General features: G+C 46.1%; 1 protein-coding gene across 2 annotated transcripts in view; it reads right to left on the bottom strand.

Annotated features, from left to right (window-relative positions):
- The window catches only part of LOC119167403 (N-acetylated-alpha-linked acidic dipeptidase 2), a 73,949-nt gene that overhangs the window by 34,339 nt on the left and 17,819 nt on the right, over positions 1 to 21,791 (bottom strand). Inside the window, exon 1 of one of the 2 annotated variants that reach the window (XM_037418876.2) lies at positions 7,811 to 8,269. The exons of the other annotated variant lie outside the window; for it this stretch is intronic. Coding sequence (XP_037274773.2) covers positions 7,811 to 7,851 — 41 coding nt within the window. The 5' untranslated portion in view covers positions 7,852 to 8,269. Of the gene's footprint in view, positions 1 to 7,810; positions 8,270 to 21,791 lie in introns of those variants that run through there. 2 annotated transcript variants of the gene reach the window in all.

Below are 21,791 nucleotides of genomic sequence, written 5' to 3' on the forward strand. Positions count from 1 at the left end.
TACCATTTACGCTGCTTACAATTCTCTGAGATAAAAACTACAAAACTGAAGTATTTCTCAGGTATAAAGGCTGCACTGTCCCACAAGTCTGCGTTGGAGCTGGCCTGGACGAGTGTTGCATCATTTTTTTTGGCCGCATTCAATTAAATCCCGGTTATTATGCACAGAACTATGATTTGTTGTATACGTTAGCCATCTCTCCCAATGGCAGTTGCGCCGTTAAGAAATATTTGTTCTCACACTCGCATGGTGCTTGTCAGTTCAGAAGGTAATTCCTGGGTAGTCTTCCATACCGCCAACGTACTGTGGCTCTCATGATGGGTATCACCTATTGTGTCCGGTCGACTATACTGACAAGCTTTCCTTACTCAATTTTCGTCAAGCACTTCCTGCTAAGTTATCACCCTACCGAGTGTTTGCTAATCTTATCTTTCGCACGCATTGTTTGTGTAGACGGCCGCAACCGCATTTTGGGTAGCCCAGATAACGGAAGACTCCGGTCACCTCCTTCAAGCCAGCTTTCGCTACAGCGACACAACCAGTTAGAACCGCTGGATAAAGGCAACATATGCCACAAGACACTACTTCACTTCATACACCACATCGGCGAAACGGCGCACATTTAATACACATACACGCAAAAAAATATTAGGGCTTAAAGGCAAGTCTATGTTGCAATAAAAAAAAAGACAACAGTAGGAACCGAAATAACACGAAGTACGTTATCTCTTTCAAACAATCGTGTCGCATGGTCACTTTCAATCACGATCGAACACGATCCGGATCGAATTTCCTGATCATGATTGCTCCATTCACCCAAGCTTTAGAAGGGGGCCTATAGTTGTTTTGATTCCGCAGGCGGGCTTACTCGCGATTAGTAAAGCGCCGTCTGACATCAGCATAAGAGTAAGTGTAACGGTTTATTTTTGGAGATTACTGGGAGCATGACAGGTGCAAATTTAGAATATAGCAAGATAGCGGAGTCGGTCAAGAAACAAACGGGGTAAATGATGTCATGGTTGAAATCAAGAAGAACTGGAAATGGTCCGGACACGTAGCGCGTAGGCAGGATAACCGCCGGTGATTAGGGTAACTGATTGGATTCCAAGAGACGATGAACGCGTCAGGGAGAGACGGAAATTTGGGTGGGCGGATGAGATTAAGAAGTTTTCAGATGTAATGAGGCCACAGAAAGCACAGGACAGGGTTGATTGGCGGAAAATGGGAGAGGCCTTTGCCTAGCAGTGGGCGCAATCAGGTTGATGAATATAATGTTGGCGATGATCATGATGAGCCTTAGTGCAGTAATGTCTTTGCCATGTGACCGAATCGACTGCGCTTGCAGAAACCATGTGCAGTTCGGGACGTGTGCAGCATGCAACACATTAAGACGGATCCGAACAGCTGCTTAATGCAGACTAAACGCAACGAGAGCTTGCTTAGATCCCCCGCTACACCATCCGTGGGTATCATCTCGACAACGTAACAACGTAAAACTTGGCTATTATCGTCGAGCTGGAAACTAAACAGATCTGAAGTCTACGTGGAAGATCTGCTCAGTGGCGTTTCTCTTAACTTACACTTCTTAATGCTGGTACTTATAAGCCAGTATAAGTGACTCGACTTCGATCATAACGTTGTTCAGCGAAGTGCTTTGCTTGTTTTCCTGCATTAAAACGTGCAATACAAAATGCTCAACCAGGGATAAAACATATAAAACATTATTTAGAGTTTAACGTTCCAGAACTACACGATAATAAGAAGCACACCGTAGGGGAAGGTTCCGCGAGCTTCGAGCATCTGGTGTCTTCTAACCTGCACTGACATCGCGTATAGTAGAAATGCCTATAAGCATTCTGCCTCCGTCGATACGTAACCAACGTAGTAGGGATCAAACCCGCGACCACAGGGGTCAACAGTCGGGCACTGTGACTGCCACAACACGGCCGCCGTCCGCCACGGTGGATAAGTGGTCACGGAGCTCCGGACCACGTTGGTCGCATATCGATGGAGGCGGAATGACATAGGCCTTTGTACTGTAGGCGATGTCAGTGCAGGTAAGAAAGACACCAGATGATTGAAATTCGCGGGACCCTCCACTACGGCGCCCAACACAACAATGGCGTGGTTTCGGTGCGCCAGAACACCAGTCAATATTATGCTATATAATATAATATAATATATTATAATACGAAGTAATGTTAGATTACGGTGGATAAAAATAAAAGGCGTTGCTTGAGCAAAAAAAATAAAAAGAATAAAAAGATGTAGTGAGACGCAAAGTTGTGCCTGAGAGAGCGACCTAAAATATAGCTAATTGAATTCACACGTTTATGTTTTGACGTGTTCTTATGGTTTTATTACAATATCGCAGCATATTCACGAGGTGAATGGTGACGAGTGGGGCGAGACGTACGGATGGACGCACAGAAGCACGGGCGAACTGACAGAAGCTTCACCCACTAATCATCATTCACTCCGTGGATATGCTATGACATCTTTTTTATTGACCTGCGATGCAGTGCAACTGGCTGCTACGACGACAGAAGACATATAACCAATGGCGTAAGGAGCTTCACACCGAAAAGATTTCTTTAGAAAGTGACATAGGACCTACTAATTTGAGTTGCAGCTTGGCTACACACCGTCGGTTCACCCAGCCACTCGCGTTGACACTTGTCGAGGCAGACATGAGCCCCCTGTCGAGTCTTTAGATTTTATTCACTCAGTCTTTTTTTTATTATTTCTCAGCGCTATTTCGGTCACCGCGAAGACGGCGCAAAACCGGCTTCCGTCGTAGATGTAGCCAACCGCAGCGACGACATCTCGGTAATTCGGCGCAGCGAACACGTCGCTTATGAGAGTCTATGAGATGAAGCGTAACGCCGCTGTATACAGACGGAATTACACTTGTCTGCAGCGCCTAGCCAGCCGCTACAGCTGCCGTTTTCTGCAGAGATATGCGAAGACCGACGCCGTAATCACACCTAACATGTTTATGCCTATTGGTAGGCACTCGTGCAATCATTGAAGCATAAACAGGAACTTGTAGCTGACGTGAAGTAGAAGCAGCGGCCAACAGCAGTGTCGGCAGCTATGCGCTCCACGGCTCTGTAGACAAGTGTGATGCTAAATGTGTACGCACACCCGTTACACTTTGCCCTCTTGATTAACTTGTCTTTCGGCTTAGAAGAACTGAGCGCTCGGCGAGTTGGCAATCATTTACGGCAGAAACTAAGTGACAGAAAAAAGAGAAAGGGACATGAAAATTTCAGCTACACGTATACTAATAAAAATAATTACTGCTGGGGTGAAGCCTCCCGAAACCACGATGTGATTATGAGAGACGCCGTAGTGTTGGGCTCCTGAAATTCCGGTACACTGGCTGGGTTTTCTTTTTTTTTAACGTGCACTAGGTATAAGTTCATGGGCCTCGAACATTTTCCTCTCCAGAGAAAACGCGGCGTCTGCGACCGGAATTCGATCTCGCCACATGCCTGTGAGCAGTTGAGGACTGTGACCTATACAACGCCGCGGCGCGTCGCAAGCATAGACTGGTACCGGAATGTTAATAATAATAATAATAATAATAATAATAATAATAATAATAATAATAATAATAATAATAATAATAATAATAATAATAATAATAATAATAATAATAATAATAATAATAATAATAATAATAATAATAATAACATTTATTATTTTATAAATATTATTATTATTATTATTATTATTATTATTAATATTATTATTATTATTATTATTATTAATGAACCTGGATTATCAAGGGCCAAAACAAAGATTGATTATGAGACATGCCGTAGTGGATAGCTGCGAAAATTTAGACCATCAGTTGTTGTTTAACGTGCACTCACATCGCACAGTAGGCGGGACTCTGCCATTTCGCCTCCATCGAAATACGACTGCCGCAGCTAAGATCAAACCCAGGACCGCAGCAACCGCTACAGCCTTACACCACCGCGCCGTACAAAGTTTGAGTGCGAGAAATGACGTGGTAGAAAGAAACGCGCGAACTAAAGGGTCGCGATTGGACAGTAAACCTCTGTATTTTGGTTTGTGTCCCAGTAAGAAGTTCTCGATCATGTAGAGCCACCCTATTAGTCTGATTCGCTCGCAGGATTTCAAGCTGGATGGTTGTGCCCTCGCGATCTCCGACGCCAGCGTAGCTCCCGCCGACTGGTTCGCCCTCCGCGGTCTCCTGACGCCGTGCAGCTCTCGCATTGTCGCGCCCCGCCCTTGGACTGCTCCAACCGGATCCCCACTTTCCTATCTCCTTCTTTTTTCCGTCGCTTGCCTGTCTATTTCTTCATCTATTTTCCTTCTATTCTTTGTATCCTTCCTTCCCCCCACCCCTATAAGGCACTGTGCCGTGTCGCCTGAAGGCAGACAGAAATTAGGTGCCTTTTTCCTCTTCCTTCTAACCAATACCCCCCCCCCCCCCCCACCACCCTATTAGTCCATCTACGAGCTGTGTAATACTGACCTGCTGCTATAATTTGGGAAAGTACCTTGTCTTGTTTTGATCAACGTCTGCTGTTTCTAGAGCTTTGCGGTAATCGCGTAATATTCCGGGACAATGTTGACAATGAACGTTTGGATGAATGCCGGTGTAAACAGCTTGCAATGGTTTGTCGAAATATGTGGCAGAAACTTGACAGCTTGCGAACGATGGGCTGCGTGCTCAGGTGATTGATTGATATGTGGGGTTTAGCGTCCCAAAACCACCGTATGATTATGAAAGACGCCGTAGTGAAGGGCTTCAGAAATATTGACCACCTGGGGTTCTTTAACCTGCACCCAAATCTGAGCACACGGGCCCAAATCACCCGTGCACCCAAATCTGAGCACTCAGGTGGTGTCAAACCGTTGCTGCTTTGTCACAATTTAGAAAGCTCACAGTCTTGCCAACGCCCGAATGAACAGCGCTTGCCTCTTTTCGAGAGTTGAGCGTTGGGCGAGTTTGTGTTTTGCCATGGAAACAATAACGAGAGCGCAACTACACAGGGCACACGAGAAAGAGAAGACAAGAACAGTTCTCGTCTGTTCCTACTCGTGTGTCCTGGTTAGTTGCACTGTAACGATGGTTTCCATTTCTCTTTTCCTTCCTTTTGCTGTGTTCATAGTTGGCCGCGGTTGTTTTTTGCGTGAGGCGAGCAGAGATTCTGGGCTGAAAACTGGCGATGAGGTTTGACAACTACACACGCAAACGCGTTTCGACGTGAAAACAACGAGGTGACTGAATGATAACGTCGAACTACGAGAGACAAGCACTCGCATGCAGTTACATGACCGACTTGCATCGCTGATAAATAAGCCTGGCTATATTCAGCTACGAAGAGGCAGCTTTCCTTATAGTACTTCAACCTCCAGTCAGAAAAAGTTAGCAAACTGACAGAGCCCCGACTGATGCGAATATTCCCTTGCAGCTTGTTCAGTAAACATACGCGATAAATTGTTCGAGTGTGCGCTGATAGCAGCGAGTGGTCAAGCAATGTAAAAAAACTGCAGAGGAGAAATAGCGCGCACACTGATGTATTGTATATTAAAGTTAAAGAAAGAAAGCCAAAACTTGTTACAGCATCAGCACGATGGAGTCCAATTAGCAACATTATTAAAAAAACTGATGGTTTTGGGAAAATGAATTATACCATACATAAACGAATTCTATATGTCTGTGTACGTCTGACGCGGCCCCCGCGATAGTATTAACTACATATGTTATGCCAAAGCCAGTTTTCCGAATGAAAAAAAAAATAAAGTTTTATTGTCAACTATAACAACGTGGAGTATTAATAGCTTCATTTTAAACTTCCTGTGAGCTTCATCCGCGGGCTTGGGCATGTACTTAATCACAAGAAAAAGCAGGCGCAAGAACATTTAGGTTCCTGGCCAGTCCTCAAGCCTGGGTGTGTGTTACAGATTCAATTATCTGCCCTACTCTAACAGTAAGCAGTCTAATTGTGTTGGTTAACGAAATGAGGTTCTAAGCTGCGCCAATAAGACAGCCTGAAAAACAACACTCAAACAAACACACACACACACACACACACTCAAACACACACACTCAAACACACACACACACACACACACACACACACACACACACACACACACACACACACACACACACACACACACACACACACACACACACACACACACACACACACACACACACACACACACACACTGTGCTTGTGCATGCTTATGTGTTCGTGTTTTTGCCCAGTCTTGTTCGCAGTTGAAAACGCTTCTGAAACCATGAAGCAACTAACCTAACAGCACGCCTTGCAAACAAAATAGCGCTATAGCTATTTCAAATATTTCAATAGAATTCATTTGAAGCACCCGAACAGGCGTCATCACAGAATGCAAATGCGGTGCAATGCGAATCATTAAACGAAAACAACTCTACTGTACCTTCTCGGAGTGTCAGCGATTTATCTGTCAAATGGTTCCACGCCTCTCTTGGATGCCGAAAAAAGAAAAAAAGAAAACTGTAACGCGATAGAACGCGAAATAAATCGCCTGGTTTATTTTTATAAGAACGGCGAAACGTTCATCCAGGTAGTCCCGCCCGCTTAGATTGGTTGAAGCATGCTATAAAAAATGGATTTCATTGTCTAAATACTTGGGAGCTTTAGGATAACGTACGGTAAGTGAGCATTCATTGCGGTCACCTGCGCGACGCATGCGCAGTGGCGATAAGCGTTTATACAATGCGTTGTTACGTTATTCAAAAGCTCTGTCTTCTTTCTGTTCTTTTTATTCGCCTGCGTATTGACGCATGCCTATCACGCATGACAATGACTACGCAGAATTCCAGGTGCAAGGGCACCTCGAGTAACTGACTCGAAAAGCGTTACATCGAATTTTAATATAACTCTCAGGTCGCGGGATTGAATGCCGGCTGCGGTGGCTGCATTTTCGATTGATGTGAAAATGCTGTAGGCCCGTGTGCTCAGATTTGGTTGGCGTTAAAGAACCCCATGTGGTTCAAATTTCCGGAGCACTGCCCTACGGCGCCTCCATAATCATGTGGTGGTTCTGGGACGTTAAACCCCACATATCAATCAATCGAATTTTTGTATATGCACATAATTTCTTTAGCTATCACCGGGGGCCTCGCCTAAACAAACACGTTGGTGGTTTCCTACGATGTTCTTTATTGCACTCCGGCGCTTTGAAACGCTCGGAGCGTTTGTTACAAGCTCAATATAGTATAGGTTCCCCAGAAACACAAGTGCTATCAAGTAAGTGCATTATACATTCACTGTGAGAAAGATAAATGAATAGCTTTGCTCAGGTGTTTCTATTTTTATATTAGTAAGGACTGATCGACGAACAATGCCCACGATGCTTCCACATTCGTTGACTGATCAAATAAGACCTTTGTGACCCACTTCATATCTGGTATTGCCGCTGCGATGCAAGCGATATGTCATAAAAATTTCTTTCACCCAAATGAGAGGCTCGCTGTTTTAGTAGGTGTTTCTTTGCTAGCGGCCAGGGCACCCTTAGAGCGTTGTTAGCAGTGCAGCCTTTGTCGGCGCTCGATCCAGCATCACTGCAGACGCAGTCGGACAGTCGGTGCGCGTGACATGAAGACAATGCAAGGCCGCGAACATAACGCTGCGGCAGTTGACTGCAGTAAATGCTCGTTTTGCGATCGACGAACGCACAGGCACACTACTGTACTTCCATCGGTTACAATCGAGTCCCGTTCAGTACATCCAAGTATGCTGCGTCGAAAACACACACGTGGTGAACCCAACTAACTTACCGAGGTCTTCTTAGCCTGTTACGCAGCTGACGCTCATCCATGCGGCGCTGACGCTAATGGTCTGCCGCTCGAGGCTGCACGTGCACGCAAGTGAGGGGGCGGGGTTGGTCACGTGATCTGCAGCCGAGGCATCGTCACGCCGGCGGTACGATTGAAACAAACCGACGAGACTCTCGAAGTCGTCAGCGCGGCCGCCGGGGAACAGTTTGACCCGGCTCCCCGCCGCTCGTTTGCGCGGATAGACGACTGGGCGACCTCGTAAACGCCGGGTGCCGCGCTTTGTTTTTCCTTCTCGGCGCTTGCTTCCGACGCGCCGCGGTATCGGCTTGGCTGCCGCCACAACACGGGGAGTGCAGACGCACGCCGACGCGTCCGGCGAGGCGGCGTTTGAACTTTGCGTGCACCCACAACGCCAGCTGCGGAGGGCTGTGCTAAGAGAGCGCATTGCGCCTGGCAGGGGTGAGTGTCGTGCCTAGATCTGCAGCCAGCTGTCGTTATCGCGTGCTTGGTTTACGTGCAAGGCTTTCCTTTCGCTTGGAAGGCACGAAGCTGACTCGAAAGTGAATAGGCAGCGCCAGTAGCGCCACCTAGTCGCAGAGGCGCAAGCATGGCGCCGTTTTCCATTGGTGATACCGGATTTCAAGCAGATGTTATAGTGGCCACTCGAGCTAACACATCCCTTCATCTCGTTGTGTACAAATAAGTTTTGGTTCCCAAATCTTCCGGTTCCAAAGATCGCAAACCCCTGTGCTAGTGCTGCAACACAAGCGCCGTTGCTTTCGCGCTGCAAGCGTGTCACAGATTCCAGAGATGAGCGACTAGAAATTTCAGTTCCAGTTTATTTCTATAGGAAATGGAGGAAGCCCTGAACAACAAGTCCCACTTGACAGAGATTAGATTCCCCTTTACAAGGCATACGACAGAGAGGGATATAATACGTACATGTATGTACATATATCATATTCAATATCACAGGAAGTGCAGACCATAGGCATGTATAAATTAAACAAGGCTGCTCTAATTGCCACAGACATCAAGAAACAAAGAAGTAAATACAAATATAGCTTTGAAACACGACAAAACAATTCGTGAAATTTCGCCCCATTTCGTGTAAAGTTATTCGTCAGTGTTACACCAGTAACATAAACAGATAAAAATATTGACATGAAATAAAGCGTTTGACGCCGTTATTTTGTTGCAAAGCAGTTGCATGGATGATTTTTTTTGTTATGTTGGTTATATAAATTTCTTGTTGAAAAAACTTATGCAACAATACAGGAAGGGTATATCGAAGGCTTTGATCAGAGTATTCGTTTTTTTGAAAATGGTACTTGCGAGAGTTCATTGTTACGCGTAGCGTGCAGGGGTGTTCTGGTTTTTAACTCCGCTAGGACAAGTAATATTCTGTTTGTATCTCGTTGAAAAGAATTGTAAAAGTGCCTACAATGTGTTCAGCCCCCCAAAAAAACTCTCGACCCTTTATGGCGAATGTGGACATGCAGAAAATTGCTGCAAATGGACAATGGCCAATCCTTCTCTACTTTTGAGCGTTTACAAAGTGGCATGACAGGGCGTACACCTGGCGTCACTGAAAAACGTCGCTGAGCTTCATCGGTGACGTCGATTTGTTCTATAGCGTTATTTTTTTTCTACACACTAAGTTTGCTGTCTATCGCAGCAACTCGTAGACGCAACGTTGTGACCGACTGTCAGAAAAAAAAGCACGTTATCTCAATTCGCGCATAAAAGAACCGCTTCCATATACGTCACGATGCATGAACATAGCTCGATGCCGTTGCATCAGCCCGCCTACTGCAGTCCTGCCCTGTGCAAAATAATTATTAGAGAGAGAGTCACCATAAAACGCGAGGAGGAGGAGAAAAACTTTATTCATCCCAAGAGGGAAAGGTGCGGTGGTGGAGTGTCAGAGGGGCCTACCCAGCGTAAGTCTCCGCTACCCTCTTGGCCCAACCCAAGATCTGGTCCTGGACCTCGGGCGCCGAGCTGCACATAGCAGCCTCCCACTGCTCCTTACTATTCATGTGTAGAGAATTAAGTGGTGGGTTTCGAGTACACCCCCACATGATATAGTCTAGATTAGCTATTTGTTGACAGAAAATACACAAAGGGGGGGGGGGGGGGTATACCACAGGGTTTATAAGATGGCGAAAAGATGGGGTAGGAAACGTACGGGTCTATAACGGGCGCCATAGTATTTCATGGTAGCACGAAGCTCCAAGATGTAAGGGGGGGGGGGGTATATAGTGCGCTGTAGGTGGTAGTGATTTGTTATATCGTGGAAGGTCAAAAGATGATCTCTCGCGCTAAAAAAGGCCGCGTGGTCTAAGGCGCCATCAGAGGCCTGCGCTCGGCCGGTCATTCCTCGAGCACAGGTATAAGCCGCCTCATTGCCACTCAACCCCGCATGCGCGGGCGTCCATATGAGAGCAACGTCTTGCGTGGGAGAATGTTTCTTAATAATTGAAAGGGCAGTTGATGAGATGCGACCTGCGCTGAAGTTGCGTATGGCAGTTTTGGAGTCACTTACAATCATAGTGATATTGGGGATGGATAGACCTTAAGCGATGGCAGCCTCCTCTGCCTCCTCCGAAGAGTTGACAGTGATGGATGCCGTTGTGAGTGCCTTGCCGTTCTAGTCGGCAGCAGACAGGGCATAGGATGAGGAGGATGGGTATTCTGCCGCATCGACAAAGAGCACGTCATTGGCTCCATGCAATTTTTTCTGAAGAGCATTTGCTCTTTGGATTCGGCGCTTAATTATTATGATATGTTGGATGCAGGTTTTTAGGAAGGGGCGTTATGAGTAATTGTTTGTGTATGTTTTGGGGAATGTTGTATTTAGTATTGGTGAGTGAGGTGAAGTTCATTCCGGTAGACGATAAAATGTGGCGACCTGCGCTAGTGGCCGCGAGCCTTGCGTATTGAGCTGTTAAATGGGCTTCACAGATTTCACATAGGGTATTTATGACTCCTGTCTGGTGGAGTAGTGCGTTAGAGCTATTGATTGCAATGCCTAGCGCGTATTTGTGAACTCTGTGGAGGAGGGTGTTGACCGATTCCTCCTCCGCTAATTTAGGATAAAGGTAAGAAAGGGTATATGTGATTTTACTCTTCACAAAAGCTTGTATTACACGAAGTAACTCTGACTCTCGGAGCCCTGCATTTTTCCCGTCAATTCTTCCTATCATTCTTAGGGTGTTTTCAATAGTATTGCATAAAGCTTCGTGTGTGTACGTATTAAGTCGGTTGGTTTGGATAATTTAAACCTAGCAGACGAATGCGTGATACTCTAGGAATGAGGCACCCATTTATGTGAACTTCGATCATTGGAACGTGCAAGGCTTTCCTTTCGCCGACGATGAGTTGGTAGAAGGAGTAACTCTGATTTAGTTGGGGTACAATAGAGATTCATCTGAGATGTTAGTGCTGCTATTATATCTACAGCTGTTTGTAGGGTGTCTTGAATATGTCCATCTGAGCCTCCTTTCACCCATAAGGTGATATCATCGGCATAGATGGACAAGTTCAAGTCAGGGATACGTTGAAGAGCGTTGGGTATAGATAGCATAGCCAGGTTAAAAAGGATTGGAGAAAGCACTGACCATTGAGGTGTTCCCAAGCTGCCTAGTGTATAGGGTGAGGAATGTTCTGGTCCTAACGTTAATGTAGCTGTACGGTCTGTGAGGAAGCTTTTGATGTAAGAGTAGATTTCAGCGCCACAAGAAATGCAGTTGAGGCCAGCATATATAGCTGAGTGGGCTACGTTATTGAATGCTCCATGTATGTCCAGACCAAGGATTGCCTGAGTATCCTCGTTCTGGTTAGGAGTTAAGATGTCGTGTTGAAGGCGAAGCATCGCATCTTGCGCGGAAAATGAGGTCCTAAAACCAATCATTTCTGGGGGCAGTAGTCAATTATCCTCCACGTGTCTCTGGAGGTGTGCAAGCACAACATGCTCCATAGTCTTTCCGAGACACGATGTTAAGGAAATGGGCCTCAGATTTTTTACTAAGGGAGCTTTGTTCGGTTTAGGTATAAATATGACTCTGGCATCTTTCCACGAAGGTGGAAGGGTGCCCGTGTCAAAACAGTTGTTAAAGTATCTAATCAAAGCTTTAATAGAAATAGGGTCAAGATTCCTAAGTAATTTGTTGTTAACGCGGTCGGGGCCTGAAGCCGACGTGGTACGGAGTGTTGCGAGGGCGTGCCTAACTTCCGCTTCCGTTATCGGCCTATCTAATGACTCATTAGGTTTCCCTGTCTAAGATGGTATAGAATGCTTATGTAATTGAGGTAATTGCAGCGTGCGAAGGTTATCGAAGAGCTGTCCTAAATGGTCACTGTGTTTGTATAACAGTTTAGTGATAACGTGAGAGTGTCGTGCGCTAGAAGTGCTGGGGTCTAGCAGATGTCTAAGAAGTTGCCACGTTCGTTTATTACTGAGGTGGTCATGCATTGCTTCACAAAGCTGACCCCATTGTTGTGCAGCCAATTTAGTCGTGTATCGTTCGATTTGTTTGTCTAGCATCACTATCCTAATGTGGAGTTTTCTGTTGTGGTGCTGGTGTTGCCACCGTCTTAGAAGTGGCTGTTTTGCTTCCCACATATGGAGAAGCTTGGAGTCGAGAGTAGTTATCGGGGTGTCGGGGGGTAGTGTTTTCGTGTGAATTTCAACATATTTTTGAAGCTGTTGAGTCCACTCGGTAAGGTCTGCAATACGTGAGAGAGTGGTGCTGTTGCGGGTCTCTCTAAATTTGTCCCATTCTGTGAGCATCAGTGGTTTAGGTGCAATGGGTATGTATTTTAGTTGTAAAGTAATACTAATAATGGAATGATCACTGCCAAGATTAGTTTGGGTGTTAGTCCGAACCATTGTGGGGGCATTGCGCGAGAGGGTAAGATCGGGGGATGTATCTTTGTTCACACTATTCCCCAAACGAGTAGGCTACTCCGGGTCATTATGCAGTGTAAAACGATGTGCCTGAATATGGGACCAGAAGGCTCTACCTTTTGGTGTAGATGCGGTGTAACCCCACGCTGGGTGGGAGGCGTTAGAATCCCCCACTATGAGGAGGATGTGTTTGCCTGCCGAGGATGTAGCTCGGGCAAATAGGGAATCGAAGCGGTGCCTTTGCTCTTGCGGTCTACTATGTACGTTGAGAATGTATAAGAATGGTGAGTTAAGTTTATCAGGTAGTATTTGGAGAAAGTCGTGCTCAATGTTGATGTCAGCAAATTTGGATAGGTAACTGTAAGCTACTTCTGAGTCAAGACAGCAGTGTTTGGTTTAGTATCAGCCGGGTTTTGATGCGTTCTTTAACCTGGCAGGTGCACTACACCATTTGTTTCTTGTAACGCAATGATTGCGGAGGGGTAGTTTGTGATTTGATGTACTGCAGGAGGTTTGCCTTTTTTCGGTGAAACCCTCTGCGGTTCCATTGCCGTACGCAAAGTTCAGTGCGGTTACGAGCAGCCATTTTCGCTAGGTTGATTTGGCTTAGGTTGGGCAAGCCCTAAATGGTTAGCGTGGACCGTGTCGATCCACTGCGTGACTGTACCTAGGGTTTGTTGCATCGGTAACATGGCTTGTTGTATCGAGGCCATGGACTCATGTAGCTTCTGCAAGGAAGCTGTGGAGAAGGTAATAAAATTGTCTAGTTTTTCCTCAAGTTTGGTTACTTTTTTTTTTCTCTTTGTCAACCTTCTCTAGTTTCGCTTCGACTTGGTCTACTCCCTCATCGAATGATAATGTGGGAGTCGAGACTTTGTTTTTGCGCAGGTGGTTGAGCGGGGGGCATAGCTATAGGGGTGGTTGAGGGAGGAGCTGGTGCTGGTGAGATAGGTGTAGGGGTGCAAGATGAGGCGGGGAGGTTTGGAGAGGTAGATGGCTGTGTGAAGGACTGAAGCTCTAGGCGTAGTTTTGCATTTGCTGCCCTCAATTTAGCGATCTCATCCTGCAATAGTTTGAGCTGCTTTTGAATGGAGCTTTCAGGGGAGGCTACATCAGCCCAGCTCACCTCGTGTCCAGGGCCAGTCCGAAGGCTGGGGTCTTGATGAATGCTTTCGTTGCGGCTTCGGCTGCGGCGGCGACTTTTTCGCCTTTGCTGTCTTGTAATACTGGGTAAGCGTGTTCTAGGGGCGTTCTTGAAAAATGGGCTTGGGTTGAGGAATGGAGCTGCATCTTGCTGGAAAGTTGAGGGTGCGTGCTTTGGTTTGGGCTTGTAGAGCTGTGGGCACTGGGGCGAGCCGGTGGGGTGGTCGCTGTTGCACACCACACACTTAGGTTCAAATGCGTGATCAAGGAGTGGGTTCAGAATGCCACACATTGAACATAAAGGCTGAGGGACGCCTGGGCATACGTCTGGTCTGTGGCCAAGCTGCGGTAGAGATTACAGGATTCCGTCTTATGACGATAGGGTACGCATCTGGTGATGCCACCCTAATAACTTAGGTAGAAAGGCACGCGCGTACCTCTGAAGGTGACCAAGATGGACGTTGTGGATCCCATGCGACGTCCGGTCAGGATGAGGCCTAGTCTGTCATAGTCCAATAGACTTGACAAGATGATTTCAGATGTGTGTTCCAAGGGAATATTACGGATGACCCCTCGGCAGGTATTCGATGGATCGGTAATGTGGGGGACCACTTCAAAGCTGCGCTCGTCCATCTTGGTGGATTTGATACGGTGGTATGCTTCGGTGCGTGCCAAATTCGGTGTGCTTATGAGCAGAATGTTGCTTACAGAGTTGATGTGGCATTGGTCAGGTAGAGAGCTTGTGAGCGCTGCCGCTTTTAGGACGGAATGGACGAGCTTCGGAAGTGGAGTGTCAGCACAGCTGAGGCCTCCACGTATTCGCAGAACTATTTTGTAGTCGTCCGCTGGAAGTGGAGGGGGTCTGGGGGCACTGCGACGAGTCGATGGGAGAGCTTTCTGTGACTCTTCTTGCGAAGTGTTGATGTCAGGCGTTGATTTCTTCGGGGATGAAGCGGGCTTTGCGGCCCTGGCATACATCTGACGCCAGCTGCCTTCATCATAGTCGAGACCTTCGGCGGAGGGAAGCTCCTCTCCCTCTGTTTCGTAGATGACCATGTTGGTAGGCCTAGCTGGTAGGCCTAGCCGGTAAGCCTACCGAGGTAGTCCAACGCTGCCAAAAAGTCAATCTTCGTGGATGCGAACTGCAAAGCACTCACTTGGAATCACTTCAGATGATGCGGTCGATTCCGTAGAAAGCTTCACATTTGTTCAAGTTGCCATTGAATGACGTAAACAGTCAGAAGCAGGAGTTTTGCCGGAGCGCTTGCGAAACGCGGCAGCTTTCGGTGGCGTCTATGGCGCGTCTCCCATAAAACGTGAAAATTGAACAGCGTCCCATGTCAGGCAGGATCTCCATGAGACAATAAAAAAAATGCATCTCGTGCAACTGCTTGTTTTAGTAACAGTGCTGTATAAAACTTCAAATAGGGGCAGTGGTAATCATTTTACAGAACGGTGCCTTTCCTGCTATCGGAAGATAAAAGGGCAGATTAAATTATCCAAGCTGCACATGCTAGAGATGATTACATATCGTGCCCGTAGAATACGATTGAATCACCATTTCCGGAGAGATTTTAACATTTTCATTCCCTCCATTCTTAGTGGAGCATACGGCTGAAAATGTTTCAATTAAATGCCTGTCCTGGTTATTGTGACGTGTTTTTAGCATTTTGAGCGCCCTAACCCTAGGTCTTTAAAAAAAAGGTGGATGAAAAGTGGACAAACCAGGCAGACATGATGAATTAAGTGTCATTTAAGGGCCCGAAATCAAATCATCCCCAATGCATACACCTAAGATACATAATTTTATCATGCATGCCAATATTAAGTAATCGTGTTTCGGTCTCTATTAGAAACGCCGTGAAAAGCAGCCCGCATCTTCCCGCGGGGGGGAACTCGAGTAAATGTGCGTCCCAGAGTGGTGGGGTATCGGATGAATGTTGCGCAATCGGGTATGGTTTAGGAATGCTTACATGTTATTTCGTCCATATATTATTGTTTATTCAATGTAGGAGATGCATCGCCTTCTACGAGTGGAGGAACGCTGATAGTGGCTTGTGCCCCACTGCTGGTTGAAGGTAATGTTGCTTCCGTTGCATTCACTAGAGTCAACCAAAGAGTCAAGTCTAGTGAAAACCAAGTAAAGACGCCCTTGACTGAATTCCGATCGTGCGATCGAGTGCCTACGTATACGGGGCGACCAGTGAACGGTTGTGCAGCGCGAGCAGTCGGTTTTTTGAATGCGAAGCAATGATTTGACTCACGTGTGTTCATACGAATGTGCCGCAACGCGTTCACTTCACCGCAGATGTTGAAGCGGTGCCAAGTAGGTCACACCGCTGCCGCGCTTTGACGTCACTCCCTCCCTCACCCACAGCAGGCTCGCCGCAGCTACCGGCTCCTCCACTCCTCCACCCACTCGCAACACACTTTTCTCTCGCGTCACCCAATCCACCACCCGCAACGCTCGACCGCACGTTGAGTGGACACACTCCTTCGGCTTGTTTATCTGCGATGAAACTTACACAAAACTGATCCCACCTCCCGTGTCTTTGCGTTTCAAACAAACGTTTACTCGAGTAAACGCTGCGACGAGTTTCGCTTTAAATTATTCTTCTAGCACCCGCATCGACGCCCGTTTTTACCGGGTCAACGCCATGCGTACCCCGCTGCTTCGCATTCCATCAGGGTTCCCTTCGGGGAGATGTTTTAGGAGCGAAGCTCCTTAGAGCGGCACCCGTTAGTCCCCCGTAGTGTGTAAGAAGTATAACATTTTGACCTCCAAGGTGGTACCGGTGAGAGACTTTTTCTGTGCGTTGTTGAACAATAAAAAATAGTGCTCAATGTACATGTCAATGGCTGCTAATGGGGAATGAAAGACAAAAGCATTCGGCTTTTAGTTAACGCGCAGGCTGCGATCACCATTAGCAGCCATTGGCATGTACATTGAGCGCTATCTGACAAGAACGGGTTGCTACGTTATTCTCGCTGGCTGTAACCTCCTTAGCTTTAGAAAGGTTTAGCGAGCGTTGAGCCACAGTGCCATGAATACAATGAACTTGTATATACCATGAATGAACTCGATGTGGTTAAAAATGGGAAGTAGATACGAAGCGCAAGCCGTAAGAAAGTAAAAGCCGAATTCTCCGCCTCTCATTTCCCATTAGCAGCCATTGGCATGTACGTTGAGCACTATCTGACTGAAAAAGTTTGCTACGTCATACTCGCTAGGCGTAACCTCCTTGGTTTTGGAAAGGTTTAGTCAGCGTTCGGCCGCAGTACCATGAATACAGTGAACTAGTATATACCATGAACTCGAGGTGGTTAAAGGTGGGAAGTGTACCCGAAGCGCAAGCCGTAAGAAAGTGTGCGTGTGCCACCTCTCGTTCAGTCCTTGGAATGTCCGCTGGATGGCGGTGCTTCTATATGGGGAATATATAATGAAAAGATGCGAGATGGTGGTACTTGGAGTGTTGAATAGATGGACGAACGGACACACAGACAGATGCATGGATGGACGCATGAACGGACGCAGGGGCGGCTGCATGGACGAACGCAGAGACGGACGCATGAACAGACGCACGCACGGACGGGCTGATGGACACATGGTCGGTCACACTGACGGACGCATGGACGGACAGAAGCAAGAACGAATGGACGGACGAATTCTTCGCCCCACTCTCCCTCATTCACTCCGTGGATATGCTGCCATTTTTTTACTAGCAGTCGCTGCCTGCGTCGGCCTTGCGAGGCGAAAGAGGGGCAGGGGAGCAAAAGTTGGCACAAGACGTGAGCATGCGCAGTGGGGGTGTAGATGGCACTGCCGGCGCCGGATCCGCAACATGGCACGACGAAGAAATGCTCCGCATTAAAAATTATCCGCACGTCATGCTGTCAACACGGGACGTAATTGCGAAGTCACAGATCGGCAAAATTGAACATCATTATAATGTTTCATTAAAATATATTCATTATAATGTTTTATATATATATACATAAACATTCTGGAAGAAATCTACAGGGGATCAACTGCTACCATAGTGCTTCATAAAAAAAGCAACAGAATAACAATCAAGAAGGGTGTAAGGCAGGGGGACATAATTTCCCCAATGCTATTTACCGCGTGCTTACAGGAGGTTTTCAGAAGCCTAGAATGGGAACAGTCAGGGATAAGAGTCAATGGAGAATACCTTAGTAACCTGCGCTTCGTCGATGACATTGCATTGCTGAGTAACTCGGGGGACGAATTGCAACTGATGATTACGGGGTTAGACAAGGAGAGCAGAAAGGTGGGTCTTAAAATTAATCTGCAGAAAACGAAAGTAATGTACAACAACCTCGGCAAGGAGCAGCGCTTCGAGATAGTTAATAGTGCACTTGAAGTTGTAAAAGACTATGTCTACTTAGGGCAGGTAATAACCGCAGAGCCGAACCACGAGATTGAAGTAACTAGAAGAATAAGAATGGGGTGGAGCACATTCGGCAAGCACTCTCAAATTATGACAGGTAGATTGCCACTATCCCTCAAGAGGAAGGTATATAACAGCTGTATCTTGCCGGTACTTAGCTACGGAGCAGAAACCTGGAGACTTACAAAGAGGGTTCAGCTTAAATTGAGGATGACGCAGCGAGCAATGGAAAGAAAAATGGTAGGTGTAACCTTAAGAGATAAGAAGAGAGCAGGGTGGATTAGGGAACAAACGGGGGTTAAGGATATCATAGCTGAAATCAAGAAGAAGAAATGGACATGGGCAGGGCATGTAGCGCGTAGACAGGATAACCGCTGGTCATTAAGGGTAACTGACTGGATTCCCAGAGAAGGGAAGCGGGTTAGGGGGAGACAGAAGGTGGTGGGCAGATGAGATTAAGAAGTTTGCGGGTATAAATTGGCAGCAGCAAGCACAGGACCGGGTTAACTGGCGGAACATGGGAGAGGCCTATGTCCTGCAGTGGACGTAGTCAGGCCGATGATGATGATGATGATAATGTTTCAGTGATGTCACATCCCGTGATATCCCAAGATAAGGTGATTTCAATGCATTTCAAGTTGTTTAAAGGAGGTCCACTCACGCGGGCAGAGCAAGACCAGGTGAGGTGCCTCTGATCCTGCAGTGCAAAACCACGTTAGGCGCAGAAAGATTTCTGTTTGGGGTAGGAAGAACGTGGTGAGATCATCATCATCATCATCATAATCATCATCATTCGTATTTCAGTTGTTTTAGGGTGAGTGGATCAGTATTAGAGAACCCTGTGAGGTTCTTTATATAATTTGTTTTCTTCGGGGAAGGGAGGAGGTGTTCTAAACCTACGGGGCTGCATCATTTGTTTGATGATAATGTACTGAACATTAGTCGATTACATACAGTCACGCTGAATATGAGTTGTAACACGCTAGCTGTGGTTAAAGTGACTGCGAGACCGAACAATGACACGGATAAATGTTAAATTGGTTCAGAAAAAACTGCTATTTGAAAGGGTTTATATCACCAATTCTTTCTACGTAGGTGCCACGTAACAGTGTTTGCACCATTTTGAGCACAGGCAGCGTATTGCAATTCACATCGGGCTCGACTGTACAGTCAATTGCAATCGCATGAGTGACAGGGTTGACGTTTTACTTTAGTCTACTTATGCAGTACAAGAAAAATCATAGCATATCCACGGAGTGAATGATGATCAGTGGGGCGAAGCGTCCATCAGCCCATCCGTGCTTCCGCCCGTTCGTTCGTTCTTACTTCAGTTCATCCGCACGTCCATCCGTGCATTTATCGGTGTGTCCGTCTGTTTGTGAGTCCATCCGTCCGTCCGTCTGCTAATCTGTCTGTCCGTCCGTCCATGCGTCCGTCCGTACGTCCATCTAGTGAAGTACCGCCATCTCCCATCTCGATGTGGCACTTACCCGCTAGAGAGCGGGTATGGGCCACCGGTGGCTACGTACGACAACAACAGAGGAAGGACAGACCCACACGCTAAGGAGCTTTGCCCCTAAAAGTTACCCCAATCAGTCGGTTATGTATCCAAAACGCTTGGCATGTGTGTGTGTTTCGAAAAAAAAAGGCTGAAGATGTAGAGTACCGTGTACTCCACTATGTGAGAATATTCAGCCATCTCAACGATATGTGGAAACAAAAGATAGTTTATTGAATCATAGTGTAGGCAAACATTCAAGTGGCAATTACAATCTAAAGAATTCACAGATATTCACCGAGCGAATGATGATAAGTGGGGCACCGTCCGTCCATCCGCACATCTGTGTGTGTGTCTGTCCGTCCGTCTGTCTGTCCATGCATTCGTCCATCTGTCGGTCTGTCCGTCCATCTATTCCTATCACACTAGAGCACGCATCAGACGGACGGATGTATGGACGCTTCGCCCCACTCATCATCATACAATCCGTGATTACGTTGTGAATTTCTCATTATATGAAAACCACTAACTATATCTAGTAATATTACTTCCAAGGGCATATGCCCACAGTGCCATCTAGTGAGTAATTCCTAAAACTAATTATAAGCGGCAACTATCTAACTCTTCAAAAAAACCTCGAGCATATTAATGAGGGGTGCAAAACATGGCAGATAACACTTAATGTTTCTAAATGCAAACTAATCACTTTTAGTCACAAACGTGATAACTTTAATAGCCAATACATAATTGATAATAGCATTGTAGAACGCACTGATCATTACAAATACCTAGGCATAAACTTAACTTCTACACTTCCGTGGTCCACACATATCACTTATATCTGTGCCAACACATCAAGATCATTAGGTTTTCTGCCCAGAAATATATACAGTGCTCCCTCCGATGTGCGCAAACGTGCTTATCTTGCTCTAATCCGTCCTCAACTGCAGTTCGCATTCTCCATTTGGTCACCATATCAACAATACCTCATAGATAAGTTAGAATGTATACAGAACAGAGTTAGTCGATTCATAGCGCGTAATCACAGCTACCCGTCTAGCGTAACACAGATTAAACATATTCTTGCACTCGAGCCACTGAAAATTCGCCGCGAAATCTCACTTTTATCACTATTTCACAAACTCATCCACACCAGCATGATGCCATCTGTTCACCTTGATCTAGCACATCGAACTTCGAGCAGACCACATAACACCTTTAGCTTATCACGCATGTACGGCAATACTAACGCTTTCAACCAGTCGGCTCTTCCACGAGGTATTCGTTTGTGGAATGATTCGCCAGATGATCTTGCGCCAGAACAAGACCGCACAAAGTTCTATCATACTCTTAAAAAATACTCATGCACCAAAAACTGCTCTATCGCATCTTCGTAATCATCAGTGTTTAAAGGAATGTTGCCGATGTTTTTGCACTATTGCTAGGTTGTAGTTACTGTCATAATACTTTTTTTGTATTTCCCCTTCACATACTGTAATTCACTTATCTAGTTGGTATCTTGCTTACATGTTCATAAGTTGAACTGCATTTCCTATTATATTCAATATTTGCCTATGTATGTGTAAATATATATGTATATATATTTTTCTAACATATTATCTGTACCGCCCCCTTACACAATGCCCCTCGAGGGCTCTGTAAGGAACTGTAAATAAATAAATATAGAAGATACAACTATAATTGTATGACCCACACCATAAGAAGTTTCGCCCCCAAAACTTCAAAATTGCGTCTGTATTCGCCTTTTCAGTCGGTTTAAAGATTTCGATAGCAGCACGTCTGGTACACCCAAGACATTTCCGGTCGCTGCAATGATCACTCTCTATTACCGAATCAGGAAGTGTTTGCTAAAGTTGTGCCAGAGTAAGCAAAGAAGTTTTTGCTTTGAGGTAACGCCTAATAAGGAATACGTCTTATAATGTTGCGTTTATCTTAGAAGAAAATATTCATTTGAAACATTTGGTCAGGCATATGACAGAAAGTGGTGAATATGTGTGA

The sequence above is a fragment of the Rhipicephalus microplus genome, chromosome 6 (assembly GCF_043290135.1).
Source record: "Rhipicephalus microplus isolate Deutch F79 chromosome 6, USDA_Rmic, whole genome shotgun sequence".
NCBI lineage: Eukaryota > Metazoa > Arthropoda > Arachnida > Ixodida > Ixodidae > Rhipicephalus > Rhipicephalus microplus.